This window comes from Schistocerca gregaria, chromosome 7, assembly GCF_023897955.1.
Source record: "Schistocerca gregaria isolate iqSchGreg1 chromosome 7, iqSchGreg1.2, whole genome shotgun sequence".
Taxonomy (NCBI): Eukaryota; Metazoa; Arthropoda; class Insecta; order Orthoptera; family Acrididae; genus Schistocerca; species Schistocerca gregaria.
The window spans coordinates 434,432,729-434,449,115 of NC_064926.1; the positions used below are offsets into that span (position 1 = coordinate 434,432,729).

General features: G+C 37.6%; 1 protein-coding gene and 1 long non-coding RNA gene across 2 annotated transcripts in view; one reads left to right on the forward strand and one right to left on the reverse strand.

Annotated features, from left to right (window-relative positions):
* The window catches only part of LOC126281712 (O-acyltransferase like protein-like), a 253,122-nt gene that overhangs the window by 36,230 nt on the left and 200,505 nt on the right, over positions 1–16,387 (reverse strand). The window contains exon 10 of the mRNA XM_049980887.1: positions 8,606–8,738. Within this exon, the coding sequence (XP_049836844.1) occupies positions 8,606–8,738 (133 nt within the window). The remainder of the gene's footprint in view (positions 1–8,605; positions 8,739–16,387) is intronic.
* Positions 1–16,387, forward strand: part of LOC126281713 (uncharacterized) — a 52,953-nt gene that overhangs the window by 26,403 nt on the left and 10,163 nt on the right. The window contains exon 3 of the long non-coding RNA XR_007551298.1: positions 8,320–8,479. This is a non-coding gene — a long non-coding RNA (uncharacterized LOC126281713). The remainder of the gene's footprint in view (positions 1–8,319; positions 8,480–16,387) is intronic.

A 16,387-nucleotide genomic window follows, 5' to 3' on the forward strand; every position in this document is an offset into this window, starting at 1 on the left:
GCTTTTTGGTAATCAATGTATGCGTAGTGTAGCAACCTTTGTTTGGTTTTAGTTAGATATGTCACCTCTGCATCTATTATCAGTTGCTCTTTACATCCTTGTGCTCCTTTGCAACAGCCTTTTTGTACTTCATTTATAATTTTGTTCTGTGTTGTATGTGTCATTAATTTCTGTGTAATGACTGAAGTTAATATTTTGTATATTGTTGGTAGGCATGTTATGGAGCAATATTTTGCTGGGTTTGCTGTGTCTGCTTGATCTTTAGGTTTCAGATAAGTTATTCCATGTGTAAGTGTATCAGGGAATGTGTATGGGTCTGCCATGTAACTGTTAAATAATTTAGTTAGATGTGAATGTGTTGAGGTGAACTTCTTTAGCCAGAAATTTGCTATTTTATCTTTTTCAGGTGCTTTCCAATTGTGCATAGAATTAATTGCTCTGGTGACTTCATGTTGCAAAATTATCACTTCAGGCATTTGTGGTATCATCTTGTATGTGTCTGTTTCTGCTTGTATCCACCGTGCATGCCTGTTATGTTGTACCGGGTTTGACCATATGTTGCTCCAGAAGTGTTCCATGTCTGTTATGTTTGGTGGATTGTCTATTTTAATGTGTGTGTTATCTATTGTCTGGTAAATCTCTTTTGGTTTGTGTTGAATGTTTGGTTTTGTTTCCTTCTATGTTCATTTTTTTGTATCTTCTAAGTCATTTGGCCAATGCTTGTAATTTCTGTTTCTTTTCATCTAATTGCTCTATCGCTTCTTGTTGTGAGATTTTACCTACCCTTTTTCGTTTTTTGTCTGATATTTCATTTCTTATAAATTGTGTTAGCTGTCCGATGTCTTTTCTCAGCTTTTCTATTCTGATCTGTAGCCTGTGTTGCCATGATGGTTTTGTGGGTTTCTTCTGTGTGTTGCTTGGTTCTGATCTCTGCCTAGTGTGTATATTTAGTGTGGTGAGTGCTCCTATATAAGCCAGTAGTTGTAACTCTTCCATAGATGTATTTTCATTTATTTTGTTGTGTATGATTGTGTTGATAGTTGTTATTGTTGTTTCGACTTGTGGGTTATTTGGTGGTCTATGCAAGAATGGTCTAATGTCTGTGTTTGTGTCTTTGTATTCTATATATGTCAGCTGAAATTTTTCTTCTATATCTAACATGTGTGTCACTTCGTGTTTGATTTGTACTTTTTCTGGTGGCTGTCTTAAGATTTCGTTTTCCTCTGAGTGTTTAATTGATGCATATTGTTCTTGGTTTGTTTGCTCTGGGATGTTTGAGTCCATTACTGTATATTCTTCTTCTTCTGATTGCACATTATTTTGTTCCGGTATTTGTTGTACTTGTTGTTTGATGTTTTCTAATTCTGATTGTGGTATCCTGTTATTTTTTATTATTACCCAGATCTGATCAGCTAGTCATTGTTCTGTTAAAAATTTTAATTCTGGGTATCTGGTAATAAATGTTGTGTACACTTGTGATCTGTATCCAGTTGTGTTGGTTCCTAAGTTTGTTGCTTGGTAATAACAGAACATGAAGTGTCGGTTAACTTCATCTGACCATCTCATCCTCTGTCTTTGTTTTCCTTCTAGGGTGTTTGCAGGAACATATCCTGAAAAACACCTCTATTTGGATTTAAATCATTTTCCTTGTGGCTAGCAGTGTCGTTACCATTGTGGACGGGCATAGGGTTCGAGCGCCGTCCCCGACCACGACAGTGCTTGTCCAAGGCTTCATCAGTTCTGCCCTGAACCAACTAATCACACTAAAAGGGGGGTTAGCCCTATTAGTGGTTTGTTCTTTTCGTCGCTTTATACGACTGGCAGAACATACCGGAGGCCTATTCTTTTCCTGGGCCTCCACGGGTTTTATTATTATTATTATTATTATTATTATTATTATTATTATTGCTGTTGTTTTTAATATAAAAATTTTCAATCCACTTACCGGCCATGAAATCAAAAAGTGGCAAAAATGAGTGATACAATTTTTTATGCATGTACTTGAATCTGCCATTTTTAAATTTTTAAAATTTCCTCATTATGTGGACGGCAAAGTTTCAAAAAATAGAAAAAGTGAAAGGATAGATGAAAAGAAAGTGCAGAGAGGTAGAAGTCAACACCTGGACTTGGAGAGCCAGAAGATGTAGGAATGAAATAAATAGTATAAAAGAGAAAATCTGAAATAAACAATTGAAATTCAGACATATAATAAACAAGTTTCCTTTATGAGGTACCTATCTTGAGATACACCATTGTCAGCTTCTCCCAAGTTTTCTACACAAAATGTCTCTGACTGTTGCTAAGTGCCTCTCCCATTTGCACGATCTGACATACACCCCTGGAAATTGAAATAAGAACACCTTGAATTTATTGTCCCAGGATGGGGAAACTTTATTGACACATTCCTGGGGTCAGATACATCACATGATCACACTGACAGAACCACAGGCACATAGACACAGGCAACAGAGCATGCACAATGTCGGCACTAGTACAGTGTATATCCACCTTTCGCAGCAATGCAGGCTGCTATTCTCCCATGGAGACGATCGTAGAGATGCTGGATGTAGTCCTGTGGAACGGCTTGCCATGCCATTTCCACCTGGCGCCTCAGTTGGACCAGCGTTCGTGCTGGACGTGCAGACCGCGTGAGACGACGCTTCATCCAGTCCCAAACACGCTCAATGGTGGACAGATCCGGAGATCTTGCTGGCCAGGGTAGTTGACTTACATCTTCTAGAGCACGTTGGGTGGCACGGGATACATGCGGACGTGCATTGTCCTGTTGGAACAGCAAGTTCCCTTGCCGGTCTAGGAATGGTAGAACGATGGGTTCGATGATGGTTTGGATGTACCGTGCACTATTCAGTGTCCCATCGACGATCACCAGAGGTGTACGGCCAGTGTAGGAGATCGCTCTCCACACCATGATGCCGGGTGTTGGCCCTGTGTGCCTCGGTCGTATGCAGTCCTGATTGTGGCGCTCACCTGCACGGCGCCAAACACGCATACGACCATCATTGGCACCAAGGCAGAAGCGACTCTCATCGCTGAAGACGACACGTCTCCATTTGTCCCTCCATTCACGCCTGTCGTGACACCACTGGAGACGGGCTGCACGATGTTGGGGCGTGAGCGGAAGACGGACTAACGGTGTGCGGGACCGTAGCCCAGCTTCATGGAGACGGTTGCGAATGGTCCTCGCCGATACCCCAGGAGCAACAGTGTCCCTAATTTGCTGGGAAGTGGCGGTGCGGTCCCCTACGGCACTGCTTAGGATCCTACGGTCTTGGCGTGCATAAATGCGTCGCTGCGGTCCGGTCCCAGGTTGACGGGCACGTGCACCTTCCGCCGACCACTGGCGACAACATCGATTTACTGTGGAGACCTCACGCCCCACGTGTTGAGCAATTCGGCGGTACGTCCACCCGGCCTCCCGCATGCCCACTAAACGCCCTCGCTCAAAGTCCGTCAACTGCACATACGGTTCACGTCCACGCTGTCGCGGCATGCTACCAGTGTTAAAGACTGCGATGGAGCTCCGTATGCCACGGCAAACTGGCTGACACTGACGGCGGCGGTGCACAAATGCTGCGCAGCTAGCGCCATTCGACGGCCAACACCGCGGTTCCTGGTGTGTCCGCTGTGCCGTGCGTGTGATCATTGCTTGTACAGCCCTCTCACAGTGTCCGGAGCAAGTATGGTGAGTCTGACACACCGGTGTCAATGTGTTCTTTTTTCCATTTCCAGGAGTGTATAATTGTATACACAATTACATGTGCACTTTTAAGTTCTTGTAGTGTAATGAATAGTTGTGGGCATGCAGCTGTGCAGATATTACCTCTTCTACTGATATTTGGGCCGGGTAGAGTCTGGTGACTCACTCTGAAGATGGTCAGATGGTATGCAGCTGAAATATCAGTGGATGAAGTAGTATTTGCACAGCTGCATGCCCAAAATTTAATAGATTACACAGTTGTATTTCTGGATTCTCCCCTGATTTACTTGAAAGAGTGATGACAGACCAAAAAACCATAAGAAACATGTGTGTTATCTTGTACAAGCCCCTTCATCTCTGCATAACTGCTGCAACCTATATCCGTTTGGACCTGCTTGTTGTAATCAAGTCTAGGTCTCCCTCTGTAATTTTTATCCTCCACACTTCCATCCATTAGCACATTGACTATTCCTTGATTCCTCAGTACATGTCATAACAACTGATCCATCTTTCAGCAAAGTTGGGCCATAAATTATTTTTACCTCCAATTCAGTATAGTATCTCCTCATTAGTAATGTGATCTACCTATTTAATCTTCGGGACTCTTTCTGTAGCACTACATTTCTCTTCCTGTCTTCAAGGTAATAAAGTTATAGTTATGGCAGAGTCTGGGGGATAATTAATTAATGTACTATAATCAAAAAGTATCTGAATGCCATCAATGAAGGGCTGTGCACCACAGACTTTGAACATCACACAGAACACACAGAGCAGTGCTACAGAGAAGAATATGATGTATGGCAATTCTGGGTTATTAGGTGTAACAGTATAAGTACAACATTGCCAGAAGTTTCAGTGTTGTTAAATATGCCCAATCTACTCACAGTTACCATTTATTACTGATTCTAAGCCATGACTGTAAAGACAGTGTCAAATACAATGATGTTACAAGAATAAAATGAATACAATACCACTTGATACTAATAAGGATACTATAAAATATATTGGAGTTAAGAATAAGATTATGATATGCTCTACAATAATAACAAAATTATGAAATCAATACAAGAACATAGTTTAATTAAACAGCAAAATGGAGATGCAGTTTGGGTAGACCCTGTCCTATCACCAGAGAAGATTCCTTCAGTTCTGTACAAAAGTTGCTCTTTTGATTTACACAGAATGTTAGTTGTAAGTTGCTCCAGTAGTCAAAACTGAATGCCCTTAGGTACAGTAGTAAGTAATTTCAGGATCAGCATTGGGAAGCTGTTTTGTGTGTTGCGGTTTTTTTAATTTTTTTTTATTTATTTATCTTTTTTATTGGCATCTTGGTTTGTCTTTACTGTCTTTATTGTGATAGAAGCACTGGTGAACTTCATTTCTCTTTCTGTAGGGCTCATGATTTATCTTTATGTGAATGAGGTGGTTGAATTCATCCTGGATGAAAACATTCAGAACTCCTAATCTGGAAAAAATTGGTTTACAATGGTCAGTTTTCTGAAAAGAAGCACTTTCTTGCAGCCTGTAGACTGGTCCCACAACAACTGCCCAGAACTGATGTTACTGTGGGGCATAGCATAGTAGACTGTTAGCAGGTACTGTTCCGACATGCTGTTTAGTTTCTTCAAGAGGTACAGGAAGTGTGAAAGATAGGAACCAGGTTAACTTGGTACCAATGAAAGAGCCCAGAAGTTTAACACCTGCTGTAAGACCCAGTGCTCCAGTATCACTGAGGTTGCATACAATCCTCTGAGTTTTGTCTTCATTAATTTTCATCTTGTTCATCATAAACAAGGCATTGGTTTCATTGAGCACAACTTCTGCTTGTTGAAATGCCTTAACAATATTCTCTCCTTCTGAGAACAAGTTTGTGCCATCTAAATCTGCAAGATGTGCCTACTGGAGCGTACATTATTAACAAAAATCAAGAACAACAAAGGTCCTATTATGGATCCTTGTGACACACCATGTTGTAACTTCTTTTCACCTGGGTCTGCTCCTTGCACTGATACAGTCTGTCATCTGTTATACAGGTAGGATTTGAAAGTTTTCAGAACAGATCTCACAGTACCATATGTTTAACCTTGCTGAGAACCATCTTATGTTGGATACAGCTGAATGCCTTACTAAGGTCACCAACTACTAGGGCTACAGATTCTGGTATAAACATACTTGTAACTAAGTCAAGTACTGCTGTTATCACTGAGCTGCCTTTCTGCAAGCTGTGTTGGTATCATAAATGATGTTATTTCCTTCAAGGTAATGTAACAGTTGATCTTTCATTATCAATTCTATCACCCTAGTTAGTACTGGTATTACAGCTATGGAACTGTAGCTTGACACTTCATGTGGATTACCTTTCCTTGTTGACAGATACTGTGCATGCTACTTTCAGACAGTGTGGAAATTTCCCAGCTTGAAGGCACTTACTGTTAGCAGTTGCACAATTTCACTAATTATGGTTTTTAGTATGCTGTAGGACATGCTATAAATATCTGGGCTCCTGGATGCACACTCTTCCACATTATCATGCTGTATTTATTTCCAAATTCAGGAATTTCACCTACTGTGCTTTCCAATAAATTTATAAAATATTCATCAAATTCATTTAGACTGCAAGAATTAGTGCAAGAGGTGAACCATTTTCTGTGCTCATTAATCAGATCCTATGCTACCTTGCAAGGATTGTGAGCAGCTTTGATGTATTTGGAACTGCTTTCCTTCTGTACTTTTTGTGTTTCCTTTCTGTAGATACTCCCTGCCTGTAATTAGTAGCTGTACATTCTGTCCTTAAGATCAATGTCTGCTTTGACTCTGTCAGTTAGTATTTGGACAATACATTTTCTTGTCTAGGCACATATCAGCTCTTTACTTTGTTTGCATTTTGATTTGGCAATTGAATGTCTCTTGTATTTTAGTGGAAAATTTTCATAAAATTTGACTTCAAGGATCTGGAACAAGCATCTGATTTTGTCATTTGGTGCCAGTACATAAATATTAGGTGCTGAAGTATAGAAGATAATGTAGTTTTGAAATCTTCTAAACTTTTCTTGGTAATAACTCTATTTTTGAATACATAATTAGAATTCCAGTTAGGAATGTCTTGCATTATCACTGAGTTTGTCCATAACTTCATGATTACTGCACTGTGGTCTACAAGTACAGGGTCAACTATATTTACTTTGTAGTCCCAACTATTCAGGTTTGTGATAACTGTGTCAGACAAATAGCTCCATTTTTTTGTGGATAATTTGCCATAAATAGTCCATAGCTGCTTACTAAGTTCATGAAAGCTCCCTCTTTATCACTAACTTCCCCTATATGAACGCTGAAGTTTAGATGTGAGGAAATTTTTGCCCTTTAATGCATTAGGTGAGGCAGACAGCTCTCCAACTGGTCTGTGAAATTTTCAAAATTGCCTCTAGGGAATGGTACACAGAAAAAAACAATTAGGTTAACATCTGGCAGCCCCGAAGCAGCCAATTTTAGGTCGAAATGTACACAAAAGTTAGTTAAGTCAACTTTCTTGGCACTGAGCTTACTACTTATATACACAGACATACCACCATGGTTAGTTGTTGCTCTACACCATGTACACCCTGCATTCACCATTTCCACACATCCAGTGCATCTGTAGTATTGTATTTCTGCTTGGGTTAGTCAGTATTCAAATATATCTAATACATCTGGTCTCACTTCCTCAACAAACTGTGACAATGTACCAAATTTTGTCCTCAGGCATTGCACATTCATACTGACTCTAACTAAGTCAGCATTTTTTTCAATGGTATCATTTCCTTTCCAGTGGAATGTTCTTGGTCTTGAGAGTATATTGCACTAGTGCACCGGAGATCCTGATTAAAAGATGCTTCATCACAACATTATTGGACCATATATTTTTATCCATTATTTTAGGTTTTACATCAAAATCAACACCAATTTTGGAGCTTTTATTTATTCCCTTAGTTTCCACTGTCATCATGAAGCAACACAATGATCACAACTAGAAATCAATCATGTCAGACTCTTAAGATTTTACCTTATAAGTTATTCAGGTCATGAGGGTGACTGTTTTGGAGGAACAGACAACCATGTTAATGGAGGATTATTATGGTTTATTATGACCAACTTCTGGTATTTTGAGTGTATTGTGTGAGATTCATTTATGATTTATTTAAGTTTGTAGCATATGTAATGTGAAAGACTAATATATTTGTTTGCTGTTGTCAAATCACCTTTTTTTCTATTGTAGAAACTCTCTCTAAATAGATGACATGAATATGCAAACATAAAAATGCATTATGTCAATACTCTGTAATATGACTCATTTCACTCAGTTATGACATCTCATAAAAATGATCAAGTGAGATGGCACAATGAGGAAGTCACTGGACTCAAATTTCTGAGGAGTAGGCTTCAATTCTCCCTCTAGCCATCCAGATTTTTCTCAGATTTCGTAAAAAGTCAAATGGTGAGACGGTTTCAGTGAGAAGGTCATAGCTGATTTTAATTCCCATCATCATTCTACATAGGCTTGTGCTCTTTATTTAATGACTTTCATTGCTGTGTGATGTTAAACCATACTCTTCCTTCCTTTCAAGGTATGACCTATGGAACACACAGTATTTATCTACCAACTACTACCTTAAAATAGTGATCAGTAAAGTTACAAAATTATTGAATAAGCTGTAACAGTTGAAAAGCAGTTGAGCAGCATGGTTGAAGAAGCTTTTGCCAGAGTAAGGCTTTTCTCCTAAATTTGTAAGTATATGAGGCACTAATTTACATATTCTTAATTACATAAAGAAAATATCATGAACCATTATCTAGTGAATTAGTGACTATTCTAAATGTAATCCATAGAATATTTTTAATACTTTTTCATACCTTACTTTTAGTAACAGGCTGGCCCTTAATCCTATGGAGCAAGTAGCCTAGAGCCAGTCCGACAAGATATGGTGTCATCCTGTTGTGTGTTGCCATATAAACATCACGCATATATTCATAAAGCTGATCATCCCTGAAACAAAATGTAGACAATGCACAGTTCCCTTTATCTATGCTGAATTTAACACTTGTATTTATGTTTCTGAAATTGCTTTTTTGTCACTATTTGCAAATACTTTTATGGAACAGACATATGCTGTCATCAATAAATATCAAAATGAAACCACCTAACTTAAATTTCAAATAACATGCTTGTGTTTTAGCAAATGTGAAGTAATGAAAATATAGTAAAATAATAAGAAAATCTTCTCTCTCCTGTTTAACTACACAGAACATGCAAAACTGAGTCATAACTGTGAAGGAAATTCAGATGCAGATAAATATATCACTTTCAATAAACTACAGAAAAGTTTACAATACAATATTTAAATAATCATACTCTCATCTGAATATCTCTTAATGGCTAATTTTGAGACCCCCAAGGGGAAATTATTGTTTGATTCAATTAACAGAGTTGTTAAGGTGCACCTCAATCTCTTAGTTTTCCAAAATAACAAAATTCTTTCCCTGCATGATTTATATGGCCTTTTTTCTGAGCCAATGCAACAATTCATTAAGTCGATGTTCATTTATTTGGTGGTCATTTTCACTCTACTTTTTGCAGTGCTGCCTTCAATGAACTGTTTCATCATTATTCTGGTAGCCATCAGCTATTCAGTGTCAATCGTTCACAAACTTATTTTCTTGGCCTTCATAAGAGGTGAGTCAGTTCTAATGCGGACTCTTCCTCTGAATATCTCTCATTACATATCTCAGAACTCCATGAAGTGATTTTGCTTTCCCAATGTATCCACATGATCTTGAGTGCAAGTAAATACTTTCAGTAAATTTGGCTTACGCCAAACTGGATGATACTAATCTGATTCTACATCTACTACACCTACATGGTTGCTCTACAATTCACCCTGGCAGAGGGTTCATCAAACCATTTTCATACTGCTTCCCTACCATTCCACTCTCGATTGGCGCGTGGGGAAAAGGAACTCCTAAATCTTTCCGTTCTGGTTTCTCTTATTTTATAATGATGACCATTTCTCCCTATGTAGGTGGGTCTCAACAAAATATTTACACATTCAGAAGAGAAGGTTGGTGATTGAAATTTCATTATCATACAGTGACACTCTCACCCTTATTGCACGATAACACAAAATGAGTGGATTCATGAGAAATGGAATCCAATAATTATAAAATGACATACTGTGTTGTAATCAATTAATCAACTGCCATGTAAGTTTCTGAAGGTCATAATTCATGCTCTGAAATGAAATTAATAAGCTCACTGTTCCCACCCTTTCTATGTCTGCCAAAATAATCTACTCCAACAACCGAATGCTTGTCATACTTTTGTCAGCCACTAACAGACATGTAAATAATTACTTACCTGTTTCACTGCTCACATCATTCTCCAAAATTTTTGAGAAGATGATGTATTCTAGAATGGTATCTCACTTTAGCAACAGCAGCATCTTTAGCAAATCACAGAATGGGTTTCAGAAAAGTTGCTCTACTGAGAATAACTATTTATATATTCGCTCACTAGGTTTTACAAGGATTAAATAATAAAATAGCATTAGATTAGATTAGATTTACTTTCATTCCAATTGATCCATAGTGAGGAGGTCCTCCGGGATGTGGAAGATGTCAGAAAAACAACAATACATGACAAATATTTACAACTAAAACAAATAAGCTAATGTACCATTCCACAGTTCCCAAGTGGAATGATCGTCATTTTTTAATGAACACTATATGAAAGTCAGTTTACAGATACTAATGCACTGAATTTAAAATTAAAAAGTTTTTTTCTTTATTTATAAGGTAATAAACATGTAATACAACTACTATAATACTTATTTACAATGAACACATTACTGCACTGAAACTGCGCAGAAGTTATATTGTATCTAAAAATAGAAAGAAACTTCCATGGATGTGTGTGTGTGTGTGTGTGTGTGTGTGTGTGTGTGTGTGTGTGTGTGTGTGTGTGTGTGTGTGTGCACGAGTATATACCTATCCTTTACAAATCAGTTGGTTTTACTGAGAAATTCATCAATGGAGTAGAAGGATTTGGCCACCAATAAATCCTTTAGGCTTCTCTTAAACTGAATTTCATTGGTTGATAATCTTTTTATGGCTGCTGGCAAGTTATTGAAAATGTGTGTTCCTGAATAATGCACACAGTTTTGTACAAGACTAAGTGACTTTAAATCCTTGTGAAGATTATTCTTCTTTCTAGTATTGATTCCATGAATTGAGCTGTTGGTTTGAAAAAGTGATATACTTTTAATGACAAATTTCATTAAGAAATAAATACATTGGGAAGCAGTAGTTACTATCCCTAGTTCCCTAAACAGGCTTCTGCAGGATGTTCTTGAGTTCACACCACATATAACTCTTACTGCACATTTTTGTGCCCGGAAAACTTTGGCTTGGCTTGATGAATTACCCCAAAAAATAATCCCATATGACATTATGGAATGAAAGTAAGCATAGTATGCCAACTTTTTCATTTGTATATCCCCTATGTCTGACAAAATTTGCATTGCAAACAGAGATTTGTTAAGACGTTTCAGCAGTTCTGTGGTGTGCTCCTCCCAGTTGAATTTATCATCAAGCTGTAATCCCAAGAATTTAACACTGACCACTTCTTCTGTCTTCTTGTCATCGTATGTTAGGCATATACTCGTGGGACACCCCTTACAAGTTCTGAACTGCATGTAGTGTGATTTTTTCAAAGTTTAGTGACAATGAATTGGCTAGGAACCAGTGATTAATGTCCACAAATATTTTATTAGCTGATCTTTTTTAAGACTACACTTGATTTGCTATTTATTGCAATGTTTGTATCATCGGCAAACAAAACGAACTCGGCATCTGGTAACGTTACTGATGAAAGGTCATTGATATACACAAGAAAAAGTTGGGGCCCAAAAGGGAACCTTGTGGGACCCCACATGTAATTAGTTCCCAGTTGGATGATGCCTGATAGCTTGGTACATGTCTCTTTCCTAATAACACCCTTTGTTTCCTACCAGAGATATAAGATTTGAACCATTTTCCAGCATTTCCTGTTACACTATAATACTCTAATTTTCTTAAAAGGATATTGTGATTTACACAGTCAAATGCCTTTGACAGATCATAAAATATACCAGTTGCCTACAATTTTTTGTCTATTGAATTAAGTACATTTTCACTGTAAGTGTTGATAGCCTTCTCAATATCAGAACCTTTTAGAAATCCAAACTGTGACTTTGACAGTATGTTATTTGAGATAAGATGGTTATAAAGCTGACTGTACATTACTTTTTCAAAAAATTTTGAGAATGCTGGCAACAGTTAAATTGGACGAAAATTTGATGCTATTTCTTCATCTCCCTTCTTAAACAGTGGCTTAACTTCAGCATATTTCAGCAATTCAGGAAATATTCCACTGATAAATGACTGCTTACACAGATAGCTTAATATGTTTCTTAGCTCAGAATCACATTCTTTAATTAACTTTGTTGATATTTCATCATACCCACTAGATGTTTTTGATTTTAAAAATTTTATGATGGACATTATTTCTGTTGGGGTAGTGAGGGTCAAATTCATATTATGGAAGTTGCTTGAAATTTCTGGTCTGAGGTTTTCCATAGCAGCATCTATCGAACCTGACAACCCCATCTTTTCAGTAACAGTTATAAAATGTTTATTAAAAAGTTCTGCAACACTATACGCATCTGTCACCAATGTATTATTTACTCTTAATGCTATTTGTTCCTCTTCATGTCTGGTTCTACTGGTCTCCTCCTCCACTACATCCCATATTGTCTTTATTTTGTTATCTGATATGACTATCTTTTCCTTGTAATATATTTGCTTTGACATCCGTATTACAGTCTTTAATATTTTGCAGTATTTCTTGTAATGTGCTATAGCATCAACATCAGAACTGTTTCGGATTGACAGATACAGTTTTCTTTATGTTTTACAAGATATCCCTATTCCTCAAGTAATCCATGGTTTTCTTTGTAGATTTTGCTCTAACCTTGGTAAGTTTAGGGGGAAAACAGTGTTCGAATAAGGTAAGCACTTTATCAGCAAAAGTGTTATATTTTTCATTCATGCCATGAGCACTGTAAACATCAGTCCAGTGAATGTCTCCTAGGAGTGTCCTAAAATAATCAATTTTTGGCTTATTGATTGCCCTCTTGAGCTCAGATTTAACAGATTTTATATCCTGTTCAGTATTAACATTTAACAGAAGGAACTGCATGTCATGGTCTGAAAGGCCATTGACTATTGGTTTTGTAATATAATTTTGTTCATTGGACTTTTCTATAAAAATATTATCAATGGCTGTTTGTGAGCAAGTGGCTACCCTAGTGGGGAACTTTACAGTGGGAATTAAGTTGAATGATAGTGTTACTAACTCAAATAAGTTCTTATTGGGAGAGTCTTTAAATAAATCTACATCGAAATCACCAGCAACCACTATTTCTTTGTTTTTGGTTGTTAAATGGGCTAGTACAGCTTCAAGGTGGTTTACAAACAGATTAAAGTTACCTGCAGGTGCTCGATATACACTTAATATTATGAAGGATTTTTCGTGGAATTCTAATTTTGTTGCACATGCTTCCAAATGCTGTTCTAGCCAAAATTTATGAATGTCCATGTTCTTAAATTTATGACAGTTCCTAATGAATGTGGCAACTCCTCCTTTCTCCATTTCTGGTCTAAAAAAGTGAGATGCTAATCTAAACCCTGCAACACTTAAAAATTCTATACCAGTGGTCACATGATGTTCAGAGAGGCAGATTATGTCAGCTGGGTTTGAAGACTCTAATTCATCTTTGCAGATAGTTAATTCATTAATTTTATTTCTCAGTCCTCGAATATTTTGATGCAATAAAGATAGCTGACATTTCACATTGACTGAGTTAAAATTTGGTAGAGGTATAATATCTGCTGACTGTTGAAAATTCTTAACCAGTAGCTGTTTATGCTGATGTAATAAGCTGGAATTATGTTTTTTGATTTCTCTCTCAAACTTAAGGTTTGTCTCAGTTCTAACCTCTCTTAAAATTTGCTTTCTTTCTGTCCTCCCTACCCTAAAAAAAAGGGTTTTTTCTGAACCTTATAACCACTGGTATTTTACCGCTCATGACAGTGCCTCCCCCCTTTAACTTTCCTGCTATTTCCCCAACCAATTTACCCTTCCCCTTCTTGTTGAGGTGAAGAGCATGCCTAATATAATCCCACCTACTGAGAGAATCAACAGGAACCACACCAATGTGCGACCCTGCACCCGACATAAGCAGCCGTTCCAAATCCAAATTAACTCTCTTGACAGAAGAGTTCATATGAGGTCACTCATGGCGCCCAAGAACAGATACAAACTCAACACTAGTATGCTTCGATGCAGATGCAACCTTCGCCAGATCACACACTATACTGTACCCAGGATTTCTGTCAATACTGTTACCTGCCCCACCCACTATAACCACAGTGTCTTCCTTAGTGAAATCTTTGCGAAGTGATTCTAAATCCTCTGTCACCTGCTCCAGACCAGCACTAGGTTTTAAAAAAAAAATTGGTGACATGGTATTCTGATCCGAGTTCATCCTGCAAAAGTTGGCCAACACCTCTTCCATGGGAACTACCTAACAACAACACTTTCTCTCTCTTTATTGATTTCCTTACACTCTTGCTTTTCAATTTGCTGCTGAAAGTTTGTTGTGCCCTGTCTACACCTGCAACTGCTTGAGGCTCACCAGCTTCTAACTGAAGCAACAGGTCATATCTGTTTTCCACAATCACCATAAAGCTGTCAGACAAAGTTCTAGGCCTGTTCCTCCTTTGCCTGTTGCCACTTTCCACCTCTCTTTACCCTTCTCCCTCCTTAACCTGTCAAGATCTCCCCTAGCCTTGTCTAACTCAGCCTGAAGGGCAGCAATTTTCCCCTCCTGTTCGAGTATCTTCCTATCTCTACTACAAATCCTACAAAACCACTGATATTGCATATGTCTGCTTGTGTCTGTGTATGTGCGGATGGATATGTGTGTGTGTGTGCGAGTGTACACCTGTCCTTTTTTTTCCCTTAAGGGAAGTCTTTCCGCTCCCGGGATTGGAATGACTCCTTACCCTCTCCCTTAAAACCCACACCCTTTCATTTTTCCCTCTCCTTCCTTCCTTCCTGACGAAGCAACTGCCAGTTGCGAAAGCTCGTAATTTTGTGTGTGTGTTTGTGTGTTTTGTTCATGTGCCTGTCTGCCGGCGCTTTCCCGCTTGGTAAGTCTTGGAATCTTTATTTTTAATATATTTTTCCCATGTGGAAGTTTCTTTCTGTTTTATTTACATCGAAATTAAAATTACTTACATATAAATAGTCTAATATGATTTACTTAACTGGTAGAATTTGTGAGAACATGTAAGAGAAATGTTTTTAGGACAACATTATTTTTTATAGAAACATGTTTATCTCATTGTCAGAAACCTTAGCTGGGAAGTCTAGCAGCTCAATGACATTAAGCTATGATTTATGTTCTACACCAGATTAAGTAGAAATGAATAGAATGTAAACTGGGCACTAATAATGGATACTGGATGCATAAACCATTTTTAAAGATAATATAATTATTGTATAACATAATTATTTTAATATTAAACAATGGAAAATCCAGGGTGGAATGTAACAATATTATGAAAAGGAAAGTTGCTACTAGCAATATAGCGGAAATGCTGAATCGCAGATACACACAACAAAAAGACTCTCACAATTGAAGCTTTCAGCCATTGGCCTTCATCAACAATAGATGACACACACACACACACACACACACACACACACACACACACACACACACACACACACACACACATTTGCACAAATGACTGCAGTCTCAGACAACTGAAACCACACTACTATATGTATGCTATACATATTATGTTTGCAACAGTCATTTCTCTAATGACTCCATGCAAAAAAATAACTAATAAATAAAATGACACAAGACATGTTTGATGTGTCTAATGCATGAATATCAGAAACACGTGGAGCACTGTAACTGTTAATTATCAGTTACATATGTTCCTAGCTGTTTATCAAAGCAGCAAGTGAACACTTGATGACCACTCTGATGGCATTGATAAACTATTACTGTCCATTTTTGGAATAAATACTCAGGTCTGAAACATTAATAGTATAATTGTGTGATAAATGATCTTACACAACTACAAATTCATATTTGTATATTTAATTTTCTAGTATTCAGTACAATAAACAATTTTAAAGGATTTTATGTTGTCATCTTGCTTTCAACTGTTTGTGTTTTATGTTATGATTTTCAGTTTTGGCATTATGCCATTTTCAAGCATCTACAAAACATAAAACAGTGTAATGAGAGCAATGTAAAGTGTAACAGTATATATGTACTGAGCAGCATAGATAACAGATATGAGACTCTGGTGCGCAGACACTAGAACCACCAGAAGTTGCCAATCCTGAGTGTTCGTGCAACTTGTCTTCCATGCCCTCAGTTATGTGTTGACATTCTGATGAGGATTATAGGGCTAGTAGTGTAGCCACTCCATGACAAGTGTCTTTTTGTACAAGTTATTTCTAGCCATAGTACCATGTTTTGTTTGTTATTGTCCTTGTGTTCTTGTGGTTTGAAT